At 36.7% G+C, this 24,408-nt stretch overlaps 1 protein-coding gene across 2 annotated transcripts in view; it reads right to left on the minus strand.

The window, feature by feature from the left end:
- The window catches only part of LOC120426842 (uncharacterized), a 261,336-nt gene that overhangs the window by 65,368 nt on the left and 171,560 nt on the right, over positions 1–24,408 (minus strand). For both annotated transcript variants that reach the window (XM_052709398.1, XM_039591632.2), the window contains exons 7-8: positions 13,217–13,302; positions 4,664–4,900 (exon numbers count right to left, since the gene is read on the minus strand). In XM_052709398.1, the coding sequence (XP_052565358.1) occupies positions 4,664–4,900; positions 13,217–13,302 (323 nt within the window). The remainder of the gene's footprint in view (positions 1–4,663; positions 4,901–13,216; positions 13,303–24,408) is intronic.

A 24,408-nucleotide genomic window follows, 5' to 3' on the forward strand; every position in this document is an offset into this window, starting at 1 on the left:
GACGATGTTTTTTTTTTGCTGTGAACGGTCCTATGCAGCTCAGCTGGAAAGGTTTACGGAGGTGTATTTCACGAAAACACAACTTTGTAGACTTTACTTTGCTTTCAAGCAAAGTGACGACAATCTCCGGATAACTTGATTCTTCAGATTAAAAACTTTAGAGGACAATAATGATGCTGCCTCGGAAAGCGAAAGCTTATCGTGCAAAGAAATTTACTTGAATTTTCGGAAAAAAATTCAAAGAATATTATAAATTCTAGATTCCAGATTGTTTAAGCTTCTGGATCTCGTTACTAAGATTGATTTGGAATTGAGATTTTTTTTTAAATGAGTGCTTCTGAGTGCCACCTGAAGCGTCCAATTTCCCGTTCCGGAAATACCCGGATATGGTCCCGCCACAGAAAATATATCACAAATTAAATTGTTAAAAAACTACTAGAAAAAAAATCAAATTATTCGCTCTACAGCATTACCTTGGCGTTCTCGATTGCGAGATTCCTACTCGAAACTAGGTGTTCGAAGGCTTGATTGTTGAGGCAATTGCAAACCTCTTTTTACACCTGTGCTTCCAAAAAAAAAACAGTTTTTTCAATTGTGACTATCATTTCAAAAAGGACAAATTATAAGTATAATATATGTATGAAGTATTGGTTTTATCCCTTATCCCCGAATCCCACTTCACCGAATCCCATATCCCCGAAAATCATTTCCCCGAAAATTCCACATCCCCGAAAATCATTTCCCCGAAAGTGCCACTTCCCCGAATATCATTTTCCCGAAAATTCCACGTCCCCGAAAATCATTTTCCCGAAAATTCCACATCCCCGAAAATCATTTTCCCGAAAATTCCATATCCCCGAATGTCATTTACCCAAACTGTCGTTTTCCCGAATTTACATATACCCGAATGGTAACTTCCCCAAAAATTAAATTGTTCCTGATGATAACCTAGATATAAAAAATTAATAAACCTTAATATTAAATTCCCTACGTGTGTTTTTGGGATTTCCAAAAAAGTGTCCACCCTTACAAATGTTTACGGTAGTCGAGCTCTTACTTGTGTCAAATTCTCACCTGAAATCCCTTTGGCCAGTTGTCGCACTTACATCAATTTTCCGGGTGTGTCAAGTCGGTTTTTATTGAATATCTCAGGACTCAAATCGAATTTAGGGTTTCTGTGTAGGTCAAAAGATGAGGCATTGTGAGCTGCACAAAATGGCGTTCTTAACTCAATTTGGCTCAAATTCGACATACGACAAGCGAGCTCGACAGCGACGAATTGTGAAAAATAGGCAACTGTATTTAGCGGCACGCTGCCATTTAGATTTGTTCATCATAAATATGTACTCCGTTCAAGAGTTCTCATTCTCTACATCATTTGTCATAGTCGGAGTTTTTGTTAGATTCGGTGGAGTCAGTTCTTTTTGAAAGGCAGTTGGAGTAACTAAATCTCAGAATCCGGAGTTCAAATTCTTTAACTCCGCAAACTTGGAAAATATCCAAAATTCAAGTGAAGCTGGAATAAAATGCTTGAAAAAAAAACTCGGAATTTTTGGAACGTTTAATTGTGAATGATACTTCATCGATCGCTACTTCCCCGAACCCGGTCAGGCGGGTATGCCCGTTGCCCAGAACCGCGCGCGCGGTTCTGTGCAACGGGCATGTCCGCCTGACCGGGTTCGGGGAAATGGCCGTTCGGGGATATGGGCATTCGGGAAAATGATTTTCAGGGATGTGGAAAATTAGGGGATGTGGCCATTCGGGAAAATGGTTTTAGGGGAAGTCGCCATTCGGGGATGTGGCCAATCGGGGAAATGGATTGTTCGGGGAAATGATTTTCGTGTAAATGACATTTCGGGAAAGTGTCTTTTCGGAGATGTGACATTCGGGGAAATGTCTTTTCGGGAATGTGGGTTTCGGAGAAATGTCATAGATTCTTTCCGCAATATTGTCAAGGGCTCATTGCAAACAGTCTTATTATTTAATTTCATAATTTGAAAGGCCATATCTCAGTAACCAAAAGAATACAACAAATTAGCATAACAAATTTTCGAAAAATTTTCGGCGATAATGACTTTTAAATCACATTTATCTCCATCCTAAATTCCTTTTTTAGTTTCCTAAAACAAAAAAAAAACTGAAATGTAAAAAAAAATATTTGGTAATTTAGCTTTTGGAGAATTCCTGAAAATGGAAAAATCAAATTATTCGAATAAAATGACTTTTATAAAGGAAAAAAAAAATAAAAAATCAAAATCAAAATCAAACGTAATATCAAGTTACAGAAAGTACTCTAATATAATGATCAATATGCGCGCCTTTTTTGAGAGTAATCATCATATTTAGGTTAGCTTTTTGAAAAATAGGTGCTATTTCTCAATTATTAAAAAAGTGGCCTTTGGTTGTTGAGATATCTCCGATCTTCAACTTAAAAAAAAGAAACATTTGTAAACTTTCTAATCATTTCAAAAAATATTTAAAAAGCCCCAAATAATTTTTACGACATTTTAAAATTGACATATTTAATTAACTGATAAATATTTCATTATGCATTTGGAAATCATTTTTTAAAATCATAATAATTTTGTTAAGGGTTATTCTCCACATTTTTTGGACAATTTTCCATAAGTTGGTTAGTAATACATACAGTCATACATAATATGTATATTTTAAACATAATTTCAAAAAATCCTCAAATTTAAATTCATTTTCAAAAAAAAACAAATTTTATATAAAAAATTAAATTTTCGAATCGTGCTTCGCATTCAGTTTAAAATACAATATGAATCGATAATTTTTTGAACAAAAAACTAGTTTCAACAAATTTCAGGTAACATTCAGACTTTTTAACAATTTTACCTAAAACTCATAAGTATTTTGTTAAAAAGCAAATAAATTTTGTTGATTAAATATAAAAATTGATATTTTATCCTAAAAACTATATCAGCTACCTTAGTGATGGTACATTTGTTGTAAAAATAAGATTTGAACACCTTAAATCTGATTTTAACAAGAAAAACTATGACTTTGACAGTCACTAGTTGAAGAACACTATTAAAAACACTTTTTAGTACACCTAGTGGCTTAGTGTATGTTTTAAAAATAATAATTTTATGAAAAACCTCACAGTTTGGAAAATATTCTGAAAATAAAATGAAATCCTGACATTTTCACCCCGGTTTACGGTGTAAACGTTTGCAAGTGTCTTCACGAGTTATCAAAACGTTACGAAAAAACTTTTTAAAGTGTTTATTTCCGTAAACTTTCTATTCAAACCAATCATTTTTCTCTTTCTCTCTCTCTCTCTCTCTCTCTCTCTCTCTCTCTCTGACTTTGCCGAAGGCACCAAAATAATAATAAAAATCCTCCTAAAAATACAGATTTATTTATATTGTTCGTACGATTTTGTATGAACAACTGCCAAGCCTATGGTAATTTCCAGAATTCACGAAGAATTGTTCCAAAGTGGTTATGTATAGGCTGCTTCTTCACGATGGAAATTTTTATAAATATTTCTAATATTTTTAGTTTTAGTAACACATAGAAATCAAAATTTATTTTGGGTGAGATTTCTGTTACACACTTCGATTTTTTACCGAATTCGGTAAAGTTTACCGAATTTTCAACTGCTGAACAATTTGGTAAACTGAAAATTACCAAATTCGGTAAAAACTTACCGGAATTCGGTAATGAAGTTCATCATTGTTCATCGTACAACCGAAATTCGGTTTTTTTTTTTTTTCATTTTGACAGATGGTTTATCGATCTAAACTTTACCGATTTTTCGACTACCAAATTCGGTAAAAAAAATGGTGTGTACATTGTATGTATTTAGTGTTATTAACACTATTCCTGGATCCCGCTTTACAAGCAGAAGTTCATTTTTTTGTTATTTTAGGTATTTTTGCAAATTTTTAGCGAATTTGATTTGATACCCGCTTAACTTTTCATGATCAAATTGGACAACTTTGGTCTGTTGGACTTAATAATTTTGAACATTTGTTTTATTTTATGAATTAAGTTCGCTACATCTTTTCCTAAAAATGTATGGCCTAAAAATACCTAGAAAGGTAGAAAATTGTGAAAATGTATATAAACAACAGGTTCATCATAATTTGTCCTGTTGAAAATGTTCATCTTGTTTCAAACATTCCAAAACATTAACCAAAACTACGCCTCCGCAATATTTTCTGCAAGACCAACTTAATTCATTTACTGAGCTGCAAAACATTCTAAAATTCCGCGCAAACACCGCGCAATGAAAAAGTTCCACCTCGGACGATGTTTGCTGGCTGACTTTCTGCAGAAATCCCCAGATGGGTAGGTGTAGAAACGCAACAACAAAAAAGTTCCACCGGACACGGCGACTCAAACAGACCTGTTCCGCGGCTTTTCGAGCCAAACCCAACTGAAGCCACACACAGGCGCGGTTGTTTGTGCCAGAGCAAGCTTTTCGCTGTTTGAGTTGACGAAAGCTGACCGGGAGTTTGAGTTCCCTGGGTGGTTTGAATTGAGTTTGAGAAGCGTGTCCGGCTTTACGGTCAGTAGAGGTACATATTAGTTTGTCCTATTGTTTGGTTTTAGCGGAAATTTGAGCAATTTAATGCATGGCTTGCATTTGGGTTGTTGAATGGAAAACATTGATTTAAAAAATGAATCTCACCTCTTAACCAGCGCCTTGTGCTCGTTCTCCTGGCTGATGGCGACCATGGCGTGCTTGCACGTGGGCACCACCTTCTGCCGGATGGTCCAGTAGCAGGTCACGTTGCGCGGGTACATCCCCGGATAGTTGGGACTCTGCAGGCGACACTTCTTCCGGTAGCACTCGTCGTACTGCCGGGTGCAGTACGTCCCCGGCGTAACCCGTCCCAGCTCGAGCAGCTCGTTCGGCGCTCCATACCTGGGTGAATTCAGAGCAAAAACAACAACAACAAAAAGAAGTGTAGAATTGTATCAGTTTCAGCTGGCAGTCCTTGAAAGTTGTCTCGTTTGTTGGTGGGAGATGCAGGAAGGGTTCGGGGGGAAATCGGAGGGAAATGTACAAAGTTTCACCAATCACTCTCCAAGGACGTTCTTCTTGACAATTATCGCCCAACCGGAACCGGGTGGCATCCGGAGCAAAAGTTTGCCGGTTCCGGTGGACAACGGCATCCCAATGTATCTCGATTTTGAATAAAATGTTGGTGTTTCACAATGTTTTGTCGTGTTTATTTTCAAATTACCAGAAGGTCCTGTTTATTTTGAAAACTCATTCAATAAATGTCATTCATCAAGTTTTATTCCCAAACCAAGTTTTAAGTACAAACTTAAAGTCTAGTTAGATTCCATGTCAACGGTCTTCATTGGGGTCTCCCCTTCAAACAGTTGCGGCAGCCTGAAAAATTTAACATAACCTTTCTGTTTCCAGTGATTTACCATCACTTCTTCTAGCAAACGTATGTGTGCCTTTTGAATGTGCATTTGAGAAGCACGAAAGGACTTGGGAAAACAAGTTTTGATTGCAGCATTTCCGCTACCTCCGCGTTTCCCGAAGGACTCTTCTTCCCCAACTCCGGATGCTGGGCTCTGTTCAGCTGCTTCCGTCAAAGACTCTCTCCCTCCTGTACGTGTGCGCCGTCCCAAATTTGCGAATGTGTGCCCGACTGTTTACCAAGTCTTTCGGTTGTTGTTTCCATTTGCTCCGGAGTTTGTCCTCACCGAATGCATCGTGTGCAGGCTCTTGTTTGCCAACATGGACTTTCATGGGCTCATGGACCACCTCTTCGAAAGTCGAGACGACGACGCAGGACGAATTCATACATTCGGTCCTTGATGTCCGTCAAATGTTTACTTCCGGGAGGGCAACTTCAGACGATGCTGGGATGCTCCGAAAGGCATCAAAAAGTGAACTTACTCTCGTTCCCTCAGTTCATGTAAGTGTATGTGTGAATCTCTTTGATTTGGGAAATTTATTGACTCAAGAAAATTTCAAGAAGACGGGATGCATCGTTCGAAGAACTAGAGCTGAATGCTGAAAACAAACACTACCAGCATAGCTGTGAAGTCACCTTAAAGAATTGAACACCTTCTTGAAAAGAAGGAAGTCTTCTGGGAAGTTCCGACTTTCTTTGAAATTGGTAACTAAATTCTTCGTAGCAAGATTATGTTGCTTGCAGATGACACAACTCGACAGTTTTGAAATCTTTGTCAGTGAACGTCTAAAATAAGAGGGTGCGCATGGTTGTTTGAAATGATTGCATAATCCCAAAAAATACAATTTTATTTATTGGCAGGGAATTCACTAAAATTCAATTCTGTCAATTGTAGCGTATTCAGGAAGCCCAAATCTATTGTACCTTGACGAAACTGAAGCGTTTACAGAAATAAACTTCAAAAATGTCGAGTTTTGTGATCCAACTAAAGTTTCTTCAATATTACTTGAAACCATATCTTATTTTAGTCCAACTTTTTACATAGATCAAAATTGTGGATGAAATTCGATGAAGCCGGCTTTAGAACGTTTTCCTTAGCAGCATTCTGGCGTACTGCATTTCTCTTTTTGGTTTAGGAACCGTGTCCCAAATTATGCACTGGTGCCGACCGATTTTACTTACGCGTCTACCGTTGAGATTGGCACCACTGTAACAAAAACAATTTTTAAAAGCATTCGAAAGGCTACTCAGTCCGTTTGATCTTACTCGTGCTTACAGTTGTCAAACCACCAACCTCCTGTATACTTAACAGAACAGAATACTGTCTGAGCCCGATCGTTGTCACCATCAAAGGTGCTGAACCGCATTCCCACGTGGACCTTCAAGGCATCCCCCGCCGTACCCGAATAACTGCCCAACTTCTTCAGGATGTACTTCTCCTGCTCGTTACCGATCTCAAACGAAGAATACCGCGCATAGTAGTATCGATCATCAAAGGTGACCATCTCGACGAGCAGTTCATGCCGGCCTGCGTTCGTTATCTCGTGAATGCGTTCCAGCCCTAGCCAGAACTCGCGGTTCAGATCCCCGAAGCCATCCCTGTAGTCGACCCAGCTGCGGTAAAAATCTTCCGAACCATCGACCCGCTGCTGGATCACCAACCAACCGTCCCCGGTCATCGCGTGGTGCTTCACACAAACCACCGGAAAGGGGGTCGAGTTCTTGGACAGCTGCATAAGGTACTGATCGTGTCGATCGACGTGCTGACAAGAGTTGACGATTCCTCCCTGAAGAGTGCGAATTGTGACGTTGCGAACTGAACCGGTGTTGTTCTTTAGGCAGATTTCTTCTAGATTGAGATATTTCCTGTAACGAGGGGACAGTTGAAGTCTTGCCAAGGTATTTCTCGGAACTTGAAACTGACGAGCATTCCAAACCATCGAAGCGCGATTTAATTGCAGCGTGGTGACCGAAGGTAACACTACGTTTTGCGGTCTGAGGACAACTTCCTGGGACGGCTTGAATAAACTTGAAGGAGGTTAGTATTGATAAGACTAAAAGACAACTTGGACGTGACATGTTGGAGACGAATAAACTATAATTGTAAACCACTTGAGGTAGTGGTTTCATAATTCTGCACTAAATAGGCAAAGTTATACCAATTAGCTGTTTAGTTCTGCCAATTAGAAACAATTAGATCGCTCACGGCGTGTTCAAAACAGTCGCAACCGCTGATGCAAACAAGTTGTTTCAACGCTCATAACAGAACATTTACCTGGCAAAGAATGTCGTATTCAAAGCTATTTTTTGCACTAGTGTTATTCAGCCTAACTGAATTACTTCAAGGTGCACATGGAAGTTGTCCCAAAATCGAAAAACGTGGTATTTCCTCCGACCACGAAGCCTCAATTACATCCCGTTTCGATAGTCTGCAATGCTTGTTAGTTACACTAATCACAGCTGATATTTATCAAATTTGAGTCGTGCATCTCATTTCAGAAAGTTTCTCAACGTGAAAGAAATGTGCTCCAAGAACGCCACCGACATCATCCAACACCCAGAGAAAATCATCAATTCTTGTGAGCACATCGATCGCCAGGATCAATATCTGCTCCAACTGACACCGAGCTCAACGCCCTTCCCAGTTCTCTGCGTGCTGCACCACCAACTAAGCGGAGATAATTGGCTGGTGATCCAGCAGCGATTGGACGGCTCGGAGAACTTCTTCCGCAACTGGGTCGAGTATCGCGAAGGGTTCGGAGATCTGAACCGGGAGTTTTGGCTGGGGTTGGAGCACATCCACCAGATTACGACCTCAGCAAGGCATGAGCTGCTGGTTGAGATCGGTAACTTTGGGCATGACCACTTCGGGTGGGCGAGATATTCGCGGTTTGTTGTGGGCGATGAAAGCCAGAGGTTTATACTGCAGGAGTTGGGGAGCTACAGTGGAACGATTGGCGACAGTTTGACTCCAAATTTGGGTAAACGGTTTTCCACCTATGACAACGACAATGAACGAAGTGGTTGGGAGAACTGTGCCGCTAGGTATAAGGGAGCCTGGTGGTACGATCACTGCTATGTGTAGTAAGTTTGTAATTTGAACTGCATGGAAGAATTAGTCAAGGTTTATTTCTAATTTCAGTGGAGCAAATTTGAACGGACCCTACGCTAAAACTAACAACCACTATTCAATCATTTGGTGGAGTTATGGTCATCAGAAAAGTTTGGGTTTTACGAGGATGATGCTGCGAAGAGTTGGCTAGAAGGAATAATACTTTGAATGACTTTTATATACAATAAAGAATAAAGTTTTATAAAAATTTCTAAATGGTTTTATTTCAATGAATATGTCCTAAATAGTTTCCCTCAGCAGCATTCTAACGTACTTCAAGCTCTTCATCGGTCTTCCCATTCCAAGCCAAATAATTGACTGGTACTTGCCGTTGTTCTCGTACTTTCCGTTCAAATTGGCTCCACTGGAATTAAAAAAATATCGTCAATTCTGCCCCTCAACCACCAAGATCTACTCACTCTGCAAAGCACTGATCGTACCACCACGCGCCAATATACGTCACGGCACAATCCGTCGACTGCGCCTGGTCATTATCGTTGTCGTACGTACTGAACCGCATCCCCAGGTGCGCCCTCAAACTATCCCCAGCCGTTCCAGAATATCCACCCAACTTGTTCAGCACGTACTTCTCCTCCTCGGTACCAATCTCAAACGACGAGTACCTCGCATAGTGGAACGTATTATCAAACCCGACCATCTCCACCAGCAGCTCATGGGGAGCCGCGTTCGTAATGTGGTAAATGTTCTCCAACCCGAGCCAAAACTCGCGGCTCAGGTTGCCAAACCCGTCCCGATAGTCGACCCAGTTGCGGAAAAAGTTCTCCGACCCGTCGACACGCTGCTGAATCACCAGCCAGCCATCGCCCGTAAGTTGGTGCTTGTGCAGACAAACCACCGCGATCGGGGCCGATTTGTCCCGCAGCTGTAGCAGATATTGACCGGAGTGATACGTTTTACGGCAGGTGTGGATCGTCTCGAGAGGCGTTACGAGTGACGGCGGTGAGGTCGTGTTTGCTTGCTGAAGCAACAGTTGACTAGAATTAAGATCATTGTGAATGCTCGACTGAGGAATTGGGGATTTCAAACGTACTTGGTCACTTCCAGCAACTTGGTCAGGTTTCGAACCAGTCCACCATCGACTACCGGACTTGAACTCACTCTCTTCAGCTGCTCAATCCCTTCAAGTATGCTGTGCTCATTGTGCGTCGTTTTGCGTTGACTCTCCAGAAACAGCTCGGACAGTTTCTCCAAATTAGTTACGGGTCCGTCAATTCTTGGGAAAATTACACCATCAAGATCAAGTCAACTCAACAGTAGCTTAGGAATCTTACAGACACTCCAAATGTTCTAAACGAGGACAAATGTGGCCGCATTCCTTGTCGGCTGACGATACGAACGCAGCTTTGAAGAACAGCAACGAAATCACTGCTCTGAGAGCAGACATGATCCCAACGGGTTCTGGACTTACACTGGGGTACGTTGAAAAGTAAATCAGCGGTCATTTGAAGTGGTCAAATGAGCGTGAAATTACTTGAACAGAAAATTACCTCTTGTTCGAACATTAATACAAAAGAGGCAATGTGGAAAATATCAAACAATAACATCCAAAAATTAAAGACTGCTTATTACTTATAAATATATTAATATTACACATAAAATTCTTAACAAAGGGTTGCCGGTATCGCTCAGGCTGGCAAGTAGCCAAAAATAATCTGAAATTTCGACTTTTCTGATTGGTAATTAATTAATTGATTAATTAATTAGTAGTATACAAGCCGTTAAGATGATTTTTAGTGATTTAGCCGTAATTGCAGTAATTTCTAGCATTGGTTGACTCTAACTCTGATTCTAACTCTGATTCCAACCACGACTAGATTCCTCAGAATTTGCTGACTTGAAAATATTTGCTAAATTTATGCTGAATAAATAATTTTAAATTAAAAAACACAACTCCTTTGGTTTTGGCCGTGTATTAGTTTCGAAATATTGATTAATTCAGGTGATCTGCAATTTATATTCGGGCGCTGAAAAACCTAACCAATAAATTCAATCCGAAATTTGGCTGGAGGAAAATGTGACTTCAAATCTATATTAGTTTGCGTAGTCTGCCACTTACTGTTTGGACTTTGACCACCAGACCATTTGAACAAATATGCCACAACCTAAGATGTTTTTTCTAACTATAAATGGTTCAAAGTTTATGTAATAACTAAGTATTTTTTTAATTATTTTAAATTATCTTTTGCATTTTGCCCGATAAAAAATGACAAATATGCAAAGGAAATTAAAAAAAAAAACAAAAAGTATCACAAATCACATCATTACATTAACATTAATGGTAATAAAAAATATCATGAATTTAAGAAAATATTTTGTTATGTCTTTTAACGATCTGTGGTCCCAAAGTTCAAAATTTTAAAAATATATTTAAAGTCTTTATTTGATTCAACATGCATAAATCACCGTTGTATTACAGTGTATTCTGAATAGTTTACAACCGATTTAAAAAGTTGTTTCAAGCAAATTCCAATTGCGTTCAGGTGCTCCCTTATTTGTTGGAGAAATTTTCAAGGGGGAGAGGGGGATACATATTTGAAATCAAATTGGTAAGATACCTAGCTTAAATTGCGATGAGATTAAGTATTTTGTTTATTTTCCTTAAAAAATCTTTTTTTTAATGTTTTACAGTTAAATGTAGTTTTTCAGGAGTGTAGGAGGTTTTACAATTTTTTTAAACTATTTCAAAAATTTTAAACCATCGTACAAATTCCAAAGTAAATTGAAAACAAAAATATTAAATTGCTGTTACATTGCTTGATACAATTTTTAAAATAAAACATATAAAGCCAATTGTTTTTGAAGCTTTCTTAAATCTATTATTGATTTGAAATTGACGAAAGTGAAGCAAAGCCCAAAATTTCATGTTTTCAAGCACTTTAAATAGCAGAAAAGCACCTCAAAACTACCTCCAGAAAACCCGATGTATCTCCTGTGGTCAGGTTCATTTTTTCCAAAACTGATCATATCCTGAAAACAGGAATAATTTCTCGTGGAATGCAACTGGGTAGACCAAAATGTAAAAAGGGTTTAAAAAGCAGTTTCCCTTTTTGAAATGGCAATGACGTCTAGTTTATGTTGATTCACAGAGCAGAATTTTAGCCGTTTCAATGAGGCTCGTACAAATTTTATTTAAATAAAAACATTTTTTTCACCCCAAAAAAACTTCAAAATTTCAATGAAAACTTAAGTGGAATCAGCTCTTATCAATTTAATTTAAAAAATAAAAATAAAAATCTTTAGAATTTCTGATTTTTTTTTCGATGTTTAGTTTCGCTATAAAATTATTTTTGCTAGTATTTCTATTTTCGTTAAATCTAACATTTTTTTTAACTAATGATTACAAAACAACAAAACTGGTGTAAAGTGCATTTTAAAACACTTTTTGCATTTAAATGTTGGGACTATGGCTTGTTATTTAATTTTTTCTTATTTTGTTGCCCCCCTTTCGAAACCAGCCAGAACCGAGTTACTAAAACTTTGAAAAATATTTGCATAGGCCTAACATATTTAAAAAAAAACAAACTTCTACTGTAACGTCAAGTCCGAAACATCAAATTCTGAACCCAAAGTTGGTTCTTGCGGAAAATTTAACGAACATTTAGAATTTTAGGGTGAGAAATTTTCTTTTGAATTTCCGAGTAACAGCCATAAAAACTGAAAGAAGGATCTTCAAATCGATCAAATCAATAAAAAAAACAAGAAGAATTGTAGAAGTAAGCATTACAAACGATTCATCATGAAAATAAATCCGATCTAGTTTATTTAATTATCCAGTCGATAAAATATTCCAGATTATAAAAAAAACCATTAAATGAATAAAAAAATATCATAAATTTGATTGATTTTTTATGTACACCTATCGTTTAAAAAAAAGTTAAAAAAAAATAATCTTGCATAGTTTTGGGATCATCCGGTTAAAGTTCCAGTAATTCTGGCAATTTCAGACAGATTAGCAAGTAATTAATGGTACCGGGTGTAGGGATTATGGGTTGCAGGATTGAATATGTAATAAATTATTAAATGAGTATTTATTATAAGATTGATATAATTCATAAATAAGATTTAAGAGCGCAACAAAAAGTGCGCACCTTCATCAATATTGCCATGCTAGCAGACAGATTGCGTATTGAGTGCGAGAGCGCGCTAGCGAGCTGCGAGAGAGAACAACGAGCGAGAAAACAACGGGATGCGCGCGGCCGGCGAAAGAGAGAATGAAGATTGTCAAATCAGTTTTGTGGTTAATTTGTGTGGAATAAGACGTGTTGTTTGTTAATTGCAAAATATCGTTGCTTTTATTATAAAAGAAAGTCCCCGATCACGACACCGGGCACCACTTGACTAATGATATGTGACTTATAGTGAAATTCAAAAATTTGAAAAATTAAAAAAAACATAGATCACAATCCCAGACTGAAGAAAATCATTTATTGATCTATTTCGATTGCCAAAATGCCAAAGCCTGACATCGCCAATATTCGACACATTTTCACACCTGCTATCGAAGGCTTGTGCGACTTAGTACACACATACAATCAATCGATACACACACAAGCACACTCATTCATACGGGAAACGTGATTGGATAAGGCTCGGGAAAGGATGACGATCGTCGTCGTCGTCGTCGAAGCAGAAGGCAAAAGGCAGTTTTGCATTTTCTGCTGAATAATTTTACCTGACAATGGCGTCTGATTGACTTATGAATTTGTACCGGATCCGGAACTCGAACGGCGTCCCAGCCTGCATCGGTGCATGGAATACCTGGCAGGAAGAGAGAGAGAAAGGGTTTCGATTAGAACATGAAAGGTTGATAGAAGGCGGAAAAAAATCATCCTAGAATCGTAGGAAGAGGTACAAGCGCAAGGAAATTACTATCATCCATATTCGAGTGAAATGTACATTTGCCGGAAGAACCGCCCTGACATGGAACCATATGTGTCTACCTTTAGGGTGATAGGGTTGAGACGGATATTGAGATGTTGAAACGAATGGAATGTTTTTTTTTTATTTATTTATATTTGAAGAAATTTAAACAGATTAATTCGGAATATAATTTTTGAAAAATCAGCTGATGAACTTCGAATGTAATTATAAAAAGGCATTTTATTTTTGATCAATACTCTACGAAGAGTTCCAAAATTCGATCGAGGATTCAATCCGACTCATCCCGACGAAACAACCAGACAGATGAAAAGCAAACGCAAGTCACAAAAAAAAATCCCGAACAAGTTTTCAAATTTCCCCACACCCCCACTCAACTTGCAATTGTGTCTACTCTGCCTGTGTTTAGACGAGCCCCCTGAAAACGGCCTGCCTGCGTTTCAATTGGGAAATCGCTTCACCTTTCCATTTTCCAAAAAACGGCGAAGGGTTACTGACACACGAGGCCTTTTTGCGCGCGCCAGCCCAGCACGCCATCAGGCAACATTCCTTGTCCTGATGAACCCCGAAATGAACCTTCCCCGTCAGACCGGGTGCCATTCGTCGCCCCGGAAAAATGCATATTCATGATGCCTGAAATGAGAATTTATGGTACGGCAGATGCTGCCAGGGATGGTTGGGGGATAGGGTTGGGTGGTAATGGAAAGGGGTTCGAGTTGGAACATCACTCAATGAGAGCTCAGTCATTTGGCATGGTGAGTGTAGGTGATTGGCCAAAATCTTTAAATTTTGATGTGCAATTACTATTTTGATGTTTTCTCACTGAACCTTTCTCTCCATTACATAATTTTCATGAGTTCTGCTCTTTTCAAGGCATGATTCATTTATTAGTTTATGGCATTCCCAATATTAATATTGTTTAAAATGTGAATGTCTCAAGATTGATACTATCGATTTTGGAAAATGCAATTGCATAAAATTGAGACCAAACATGCTGTCTCATACAACTACAGAGTTTAATTTTGTTACAGAAACATCGACTAATTATGACAAAAAAACGTTACATACTCCTCCTCTAGGTGGTTGGTGCCTCAAAAAAGTGTATAAAAAACACTTACTTTTAGTCAAAACATCTGAGATCCGGCCTCAAAATAACTGCATTAAAAATACTAAAATGCTTATAACTTTTGATAGGGTTGTCAGATCTTCAATCTTTTTAGCTTGTTGGAAAGGTCTTTTGATTACCTATCCAACGATGGGTCGCATGATAGATCCGGACAACTTTTTCATCCAAATATTTGAGATCCGACTTCAAAAAGTGTATAAATAACACTTAAGTGCTCATAACTTTTAATGGGGTTGTCAGATCTTCAATCTTTTGAACGCGTTGGATAGGTCTTTCGAATACCTTTCTAACCGTATATAGCATTTCTTACAAAAACCACCCTTTAACAATCTTTCGAAGTTTAGCTAAAATCGTTCTTTTAGCATAACTTTTGAAGTACTTTTCTAAACTTCTTAATATTAACCAGGGTCTTGTGGGACCCCAAGATGGATCGAATGAGACCAAAACGGTCCAAATCGGTTCAGCCAGTCCGGAGATAATCGTGTGCATATTTTCCGGTGCACGGACTTACAGACATACACACGCACAGACATTTGTTCAGAATTTGATTCTGAGTCGATAGGTATACGTGAAGGTGGGTCTACGAGGTCGAATAAAGAAGTTCATTTTTCGAGTGATTTTATAGCCTATCCTCATTGAGGTGAGGAAGGCAAAACTAGATTGGCAAAAATCTACAACCATATTTTTTACAATAATTTTCAAAAACATGGTAAAGTAGAGTCATTCCAGAATTGTTATGTCACTTTTTGAAGTGCTTAAAAGACCTACAGCATTAAATATGAATTTACACCAGTTTTACGAAAATGCGAGCAACTTGAAGATTTTAAATGTTTTTTGAACCTCGAATGCCCATTTCTTGATCAAATTTGACATGATTTCATTTCATATCGATTTGTTATGGCTTAAAAGGGACTAATTTAATTGACATCTCATTATTTTTACTTCTTGCTTTTGCGAATACCACTTTGTTTTGAATATACTTAGTTAAAAACAAGTCAAAAGTTTGCAATATACCACATTTTTAACATACTCAATTTTTCATAATATGTTATATGGGTACGAAAATTCTTGTATTAATTTTTCAAATTAATTAGGTTTAGGAAAGAAGAAATGTATTTTGTGACAATTTGAAAATGCAATGCTGACAAATTCGAATTTAGAGAAATTTTGCATATTTTGTGGTATTGATGAACAGTATTTTTTTAAAAATTTGGAAGTCATTTTTATTGAATTGTGGAAGATTCAATATTACCTATTTGAAAAAGTGGCATTACGCCAGAAAAATGGAAAAATTACATATTTTCAGAGGTAAAATAACACAACTTTTCGGACAGAAAAGATGTACACTTTCCCAGATAAAATATCACCATGATTTTATTTTCCAAATTATGCAAATTTGAGTTTTTATAACGATATTTGTGAATATTTGAATATTTGACACTAAAAACTATAATCATTTAAAAACCTTAACTAAATTAGTCATCGTTGAATGCCCCCACAGAAATTATGAAATTTTAGGCTTTTTAAAAAAGAAATAGGCTAGTTCGTCCAAATAAAATGTAAATCGACAAAAAAGTCAGAGGTTGGTGTGAGCAAACACTTTTTTTTACAAAAAATCTGTTGGCAGGGTATTGAAATATAACTTTTCATCTATTATCAAAACAAATTTGAAAACAATTGGTTGTATCATTGCTGAGATATAGCTATTTGAATTTAGCAGTTTCAAAAAATGGGTGCCACGATATCTCAACAATGCCTTGACCAAATCGGCTCAAAATTTTTGCGAAGACTCGTTAAACCGGTCCTGTGTGCATAACGAAGGCCGATTTAAAAAAAAAACTTATTTTATAAAAAATATAAAAATAAAAATTGTGTTTTTCTTTTAAAAAGTTGTTAGTTTTTGATTTTTTAATTTTTAAAAAAGCCAAATTTCAAAATCGGGCTCTGTCATGCACACGGGATAGGTCTTGAGAGTCTTCACCCCAAATTTTATCCAAATTGGTCCATCCCATCTTGAGATATCGTGGCACCCGCAAATCAACTCGGTGTTTCGAGAAAAACGCTTCTAAAGTTTGAAAGTCCGCTTTGCGCACGGCAAAATGTTGAGCTTAAAATCGTCTCTAACTGAGTTTAATCATGTTATTTCTTCATGAAACTTTCAGGACTGATTGAAAATCATCTTTTTAGTGGATTCAATAAATTTTCTGTAACATGAAATTTTGTGATTTTCTACACGTATAGCCCCTTAAATTAACAAAAGATATATGTGACTTTTTATACCCCTAGTTATTAAAAAGAATTAAAAATTTAAGCATTTTCAAAAAATATATCGTCTTGAAAATTTGAGTATTGTTAGCAATATAATATAAATTGCATCCCAAATTGCAAATTAAATAAAATAGTTTGTTTAAAAAACTTAGTATATTTTCTCAGTTTAAATTTTGGATTTTTGTTTTGGTAATCTAGTAAAAATCATAGCAAAATTTCGCAAATTATGATAAGTTAAAAAAAATATGCATGAGCAATAAAAAAATAATTGTGAGAATAAAAAAATATCCAAAATTTTCATAAATGTTTTTTGTGGGAATTCGGAAATTGTAGTATTTTCATATCGCAAAATATGAGAATTTCAGTTTCGTGAGAATTTAATGATTTTATGCTCAAATTCTAATCTACTTAAATATTCATTCCTGTTCTGGGATCATCCATAAACCACGTGGACACTTTTTTGGGAATCTGTTACCAAATGTTAAATCTTTTTTGTATGGATCGTGGACAATCGCCATACCCCCCCCCCCCCCAACCCCCCCTAAGTGTCCACATGGTTTATGGATGGTCCCTATAACCTTTTCCAAATTTTAAGTTTACTTTACAATAGGACGAAATCTTGGGCGTTTTTCAAGGAAGCTAACATTATTTTGAAAAATTACCTTAAAATAATGAAAAAATCAGTATTAAAATAGATATTTTTATAATTGGCAGTATAAACATTAATCTTTTGCAAACCTTAACAAAATTTGTCATCGTTGAATATGCATACCAAGATGCGCACCCATAAGGGTACCCAAAAAAATGACCCCCTGCTCCGCAAGCAGGAAAACGGTTTTTGGGTTATTTCAAGCATCTGTGCAAATTTTGAGTGAAATTGTTTAAGATTAACCCATTGATATCCGAGCCTAAAGCTGGAGAATCGTTCTCGATTATCGTTAATAACTTTTCAGGATCGAGTTTTACATCATTGGTATGTTCTACAAAGTTGTAGAATATTACATTTCCAATGAGAATCTAACTTTTGAAAATATTTCAATGAAAGTAGAGCACCGTGCAGACCAAACCGTAAGAAAATTGGTTTTCCATACATTTTTTTTTTCAATTTTTCCCATACAAACTTCACCTTCGAGTATCAATGGGGAAATCTTGACCGATTTTACTCATATTTGGCCCAGAGTCCTGACATGGCTCAAAGTACAATACTCAGCTAGTGGAGCGAGGTTTAGAAAAAAAGTTCAATATTCTGGGCACCCATAAATTGAGTGTTCGAACAAATACGCTTATTTGTGACTTCAAAAAATCAAGTTTAGTGAACGTTTAAAAACAAAAATCTGCGTCTTTTAGTACTCATATTGGAAATAAAATAAATTTAAGTTCGTAGTTCGTTATCCATGTTGAAAACAATGTTTCTATTTTAGAATTAAAACGGTATTTTGTGACAGTTTGATTTTTTTAAATTCAAAGCACTGATTTAATAAAAAAAAAAACTTTATAAAATAATGCCATGTTTGATACCCACATTGAACATTATAGTAGTTTCCATAAAATTGTGATAGTTTTCGATTATTGCTTTAAAAAACACATCTTCAACAAAAAAGGCATTGTCTCCTAATAATTTTACAAAAAAAAGTGTGTGCCAAATTGAAAAGCTTTGCTGTTTGCTCATGCAGGGCACTGCCGTGGGACGATTCATGTTTTCCTTCCAGGTCCACCCACCCCAAGTACGTGTCGTATGTGCGCAAGAATGTAAATTTGGATATGAATTATGCCCAAGCCAGCAGCACCATCGTCACCACCTTTCCTCGTTACAATGTAGCAAAAAGGTATAAAGCTCTCTCTCTCTCTCGCTCTCCCCCTCCTTCTTCGAACGCAAAACGTGATCTTCCATCAGGCGAGGGACATAATTCTTGGATGCATTAGAAAAATTGGTTTCTGGTGGTGCCACAACTTTTCCGTTTGCCATGTCCAGGAAAGAAAGGGGGCCCCAGAATCACTTTCCGATAGCATACTTCCAGGCGTTGGACTGTTTGTTTAGGACAGACTTGGACCGCACCGAAGAATATCAAATTAAAATGTTGTCCCCAGGTTATCTCCTGGACCAGTCGTCCACAGCAACCCACACCAAAATATCTGACGGAGGTTTGCTGGTCCGAGAAACGGAAAACGAACGGATTTTTCACCGAAATGCAAATGTTTGTGCTTTCCCTGAAATTAATGACTGAACGGAAAACGGATGGTGACGAGAAAGCGATTCCCAGTGGCAGGACAACAATCGGTTTGGGGGTTTGAGGTCTTTTTGCAGGATTCGGAAGGACAACTTTTCCCATGGAAAAGTGCACGCACACACACGTGGATGAACTTGTGTGGTTATGCCCAGTGTTTATACACTTTCGGAGTCTTTCTATTTGTCGGTGCAAATGGGTGCAGTTTATGCGATGACACTTTTCAATTAAGTTTGCATACATTTCGGGGGTAAGTTTTTGGGGGGAAAGGATTTGTCTTGCATATGTGTGAATTTGAGTTTTGAGTTAGGTGCCTGCCATATGCCATTCACTTCTGCCAACATGGTAGGAAAATTTGACGACAGAAATCAGCACTTTTGAGATTACAATCGTGGCATGACTCGGAATGTTGGTATGAATTTGTTCTCTGGGGATGTTTGAAGTGAACGTCACATATTCAACAAACTTATGAATGAGGGGAAGCTGTAAACTTTAACCCCTTTTGACAGGTGAAACGATTTGGAATTTGATCCATCGCAATCATTATTTCAAAAGAACAAACTTAGAACACGTTTCACCTTCAGAAGTAAAATAACATTCCATAAATTTTAAAATACTTTCCTCTTCAAACCACTCCAATCATTCCTCCTTTTGAAATCAGATGTTTGGTCAAAGCAACAAGCCATAACACAGTTTTCATTTTTTCTCCTGTTTTCATGAATCAAATTTCTTCACTTTTCATTCAATTCGGGGGTGGTTCTTATTTGGATTGCTCATCTTAGTCCTGGATTCTAGCAGCTAGGTGGTTAAAGAATAGAGAAGAGCGGGAAGACTCTTTCTTTTCTGTAAGTTTTGTCTGAACCATTTTATTTGGAGAAAGGCACTATTTTTTTACACTCTACAAAATCGGCCGATTTCGACAATTTTTTTTTATTTGGCTCAAACTTTGTGGGGACCTTCCTTATGACCAAAGAAGCTTTTTTGTGTCATTGGTTCTCCCATACAAATCTCGATACAATTTTGGCAGCTGTCCAAACAAAAATGGTACGTAAATATTACAACACAGCTAAAAAAGTAGTAATCCAGCTGCGTGTAAAAGGCCTGGGTGTAAAATAAATATTGCATTATTTTATGCAATTTTATGTGATTTTACACCCTGAAATATGTAGCCCATCAGTATGGGAAACCTACTTGACCAAAAAGTCAAGTTCATATTTGCGTTTATCCTTACAGTTTTTATCGGTCGAGTGGGCTAAGGCGCCAGTCCTTACTGTTGGTGCTGGGTTCGAATCCCGTCGGTTGCAACTTTTTTTTGTGTTTGCAAAAATTGTACATGCAGTGTGTAATATTAAGTGTTTATTTTGACCAAGGTGATGTGCATGCTTTTACATGCGATTTTACCATCGGATTTTTTGCTGTGAAAATCTGTAACTTTTGAGTGATTTTTTGATAAAAAAAAGACACCAAGTCTTCAGCAAAGTTGTAGGTATTGTTGAGGACTATTGAGAAATAAAATATGTACTCGGAAAACAAAATTTTACTGATTTATAATTAATTTCCCAAAATATGTATTTTTTTTATTTTCGAGATTTTTTTATATGTTTTAGGAGACAAAAACCCGCAATTTTTGAGCCATAGAGAAGTACGGTCAAAAAGTTTGCTGCCGAGATATGATTTTTTTTTAAAATAATGATAATGTTGACTAAATTGTTTATGTAAAATTGAATTTGCAATCGAAAAGTACTTTAAAGTTTTTTTTTTAAATAGGGCCCAGTTTGCAAGATATAGCCACCGAAAGTTTGATTTCATGCGAAATAATTGCAGTTTTTCGATTTAAAAAAATAGTGACCATCATTGACCATTTCTAAAAATATATTTTTCGAAAAGTTGAACATTTTTTTTTATAAAATTGTCTGAGAGACATTGAAGATTGAACCTCCGGTTGCTGAGATACAGTGGTTTAAAGAAAAAGAAACAGGAAAATTAAAATTTCTAAGTCTTTTGAATTTTGAAATATTGAATATTTGACCGTGTTTTTTTGAATGTTAACAAAAAAAACACTCAAAAATTTCAGTTTTAACAACATTGGTATTAATTGATTCCGGCGTTGAAACGTCACGAAATTTTTCACTTTTTTCGAAATATGGCTCGGATGAGATCAAAACCTGTCCCAAACTTGAATATTATTACAGATTTGGATTGGAAATTGAATTTTCTACAAGTAATGACTTTAGAAAACTAGTTTTAAGTTGAACTTTTCGTTGAAACGGAGTGAAAAATAGTGAAATTTTGACCCTCTTTGGTTTCATACAAATACATAATTTATGTTTTGACGATTATAAACATTTCTATTCGTTGATCCAATAAAACAACGAATAAATAATTAAAATGTGTCGATTTTGTTGCTCAAGCATGTGTTAGATACATTTCATACATTTCGATAGTTATAATATTTTGTATGAAACACTCAGTACATTATTGAATGTCTCTTAGACAATTTTGTAAAAAAAATACTGTTCAACAAACCACGCACTTTTTTAAACAATAAAAAACTAAAATTTAGTTTTTTTTACAAAATTAACCCATTTGGGAATAATCCATACATTTCATAGGATTTTTTTTAAATACTCAAAATTATAATAAAACTACGTGTTTTTGAAAAATTCTTTTTTTTTTGTTTTCAAAATATAGGTATATCATAGATTATTGGTGTCAAATAATTGGATTTTTTTTTCAAAAATACGTATGTTTGTATTTTTTTTAGTATTTCAAAAAATTGTCTTGTTACTTTTGAAATGTATGAAAAAATCCCGATTAAAAAAAACTGAAATTTTGAGTATTTTTTCAAAAGTACATAGTTTTGGGAAAATTTGGGGCATTTTCAAAACTGTGTTTGTGAAATGCATGAAAAAAAATCGATTATATGATTGTTAAAAAACTTGAATTTTAAGTCTTTTTCGAAAATTCGAAGTTTTATGCAAATTTTGACTGTTTTCATAAAATGTTGTTTAAACTTTCAAATTTATGAAAAAATCCCGATCATTTGATATGGCATTCCATAAGGCAAAAACATTAATATTGAGTATTTTTTCAATTTCGCATTTTCAATATATAGGAAAAATACGTTTTCAGTGAAAATTTTCATGTTAACACAATTGCTATGGATAGCAGACATCATCCCAATTCCAACAAACTATATTTTTTGGAAGTTTGGATGTTTTTTCATAGGATTATAGCCAATGTCCCCCCCCCCCTCTGCCGAGCTACCGTGGCCGTGAGAATACGGGGTTCGCCTTGTAAGCGAAAAGTGATGGGTTCGATTCTTGTCTGGCTCGGCAAAGCCCCAGATCCCTTAAAAGAGTAAATCTGTTCACTGGGAATACTGACCGGTAGGGGGTGGGTTTCAACTAGCGACGTGCTGGATTTCCAATCTAGAAGTCGTGAATTCGATTCTCGTACCGGGATGATAGCTCAAATCGCATAAGCTCTGTACTTTAGTTAAGCATTGAGCCGTGCAAAACCGGGGCTTGACTGTAGCTAACCTTTTTTTGTTTTGCCTTCTCACCTCAATGAGGAACGGCTATAAAATCACTCGAAAAATGAACTTCTTTTTTTGACCTCGTAGACCCACCTTCACGTATACCTATCGACTCAGAATCAAATTCTGAACAAATGTCTGTGCGTGTGTCTGGATGTGAGTCCGTGCACCGAAAAATATGCACACGATTATCTCCGGACTGGCTTAACCGATTTGGATCGTTTTGGTCTCATTCGATCCGTCTTGGGGTCCCACAAGACCCTAGTTAATATTATGAAGTTTAGAAAAGTGCTTCAAAAGTTATGCTAAAAAACGATTTGGCTATAGTTTGAAATATTGTAAAAAAGGGTGGTTTTTGTAAGAAAACCCGTTATGCTATATATTGTTAGAAAGGTTGAGAGACCTTTCCAACGCGTTCAAAAGATTGAAGATCTGACAACCCCATCAAAAGTTATGAGCACTTAAGTGTTATTTATACACTTGTTTGAGGCCGGATCTCAAATATTTTGATGAAAAAATTGTCCGGATCTATCATGCGACCCACAAGCCCAAAAGATTGAAAATCTGACAACCCTATCAAAAGTTATAAGTACATTAGTGTTTTAAGTAAAATTTTTTTTGAGGATGAATCTCAGATATTTTGATAAAAATATGCGAGGAAGGCACCAACCACCTCAAGGTGGATTAAGTAACGTTTTTTTCGTTAATCTTCAAAAAAAAATCAAACTTACATGAAATTTAAAAAAAAACTATTTTTGCACTGAAACGATTAAATTTCTTATAAATGGAATTCCTAATCGACTGAACAAAAAACACTATCCTAAACCAAATCTCCCCACTCTCCTTAAGTTGAGGTAAGAAAACTTATGCCTTCCAGGCAGTTGCTTTAGGACAAGCTGTCACGTTTGATATCCGGGACTTGCAACTTTAGGGTCTCGAAATCTAACGAATACAATCTGCGTATCGTCTGTTTGACGATGTGACTTTCAGGAGCTAAAAACTGAAAAAAGTCCATCAAACGGATTGAAATTAATATGTTTTTTTGTTTTCAAAAAAGTTTAATATAAAATAGTAATACCAAAATGTTAACCCCTTCGAAAAAAAAATGCAATAAAGAATTGAAAAACAGGATGAAAGAAAACTCTGATTCAATAAGACTGAAGAGATCAGATTCAGGAAATTTAAAGTTTTCCACAAAAAATGTCTAGATTTCCATCGACGCCTCAACAAGCTCAACACAGTTTCAAAGTTTCCATTGCCGTTTGACTTGTAAATCAGCAAAAATATAAACGATACTTGGCTCGGAACCCCCTAACAAGCAATCCCAACCCTGAAACATATTCGTCATATTCAATCGAAAGTTTTCCGTCCCACCCTCAATTTCCCCCATCGAGAAAAGCTGTCGGGACACGTCGCTAAACTGGAACGGATATGTGTCATATAGTTGTCGTGCTCGTGCAGTTAGTTAGTTTGTTTGCCCAAGATAAGGCCCAGACGACGACGTCGGAAGCGAAACAGAGAAGCTATGATTTTCAGGCGGCGCCCTCTTTTTTTGCATGCATGCAAATGGCATATTACATGAGCATCATCCCACTTTTCTGAGGGAGAAGGGGGGAATGTTTGGAGTTTTCCAAGTGACACGGCCTGAGGGTAAAACTTTCAGCTGTGATATCGGAAGCATGTCTAAATGATTTTGCTCGGAGGTGATGGATTGGAAGAGGGGGGTAGAATCATCCGGCATAAATAGATCGAAGTTGTGGAAGTTTGAAACAGTTTACTGCTGGATGTCAGTTTGATGTTTTCGAAGAAACTGCCTGCAGGATTGTTTT

The sequence above is a fragment of the Culex pipiens genome, chromosome 3 (assembly GCF_016801865.2).
Source record: "Culex pipiens pallens isolate TS chromosome 3, TS_CPP_V2, whole genome shotgun sequence".
Lineage (NCBI taxonomy): Eukaryota > Metazoa > Arthropoda > Insecta > Diptera > Culicidae > Culex > Culex pipiens.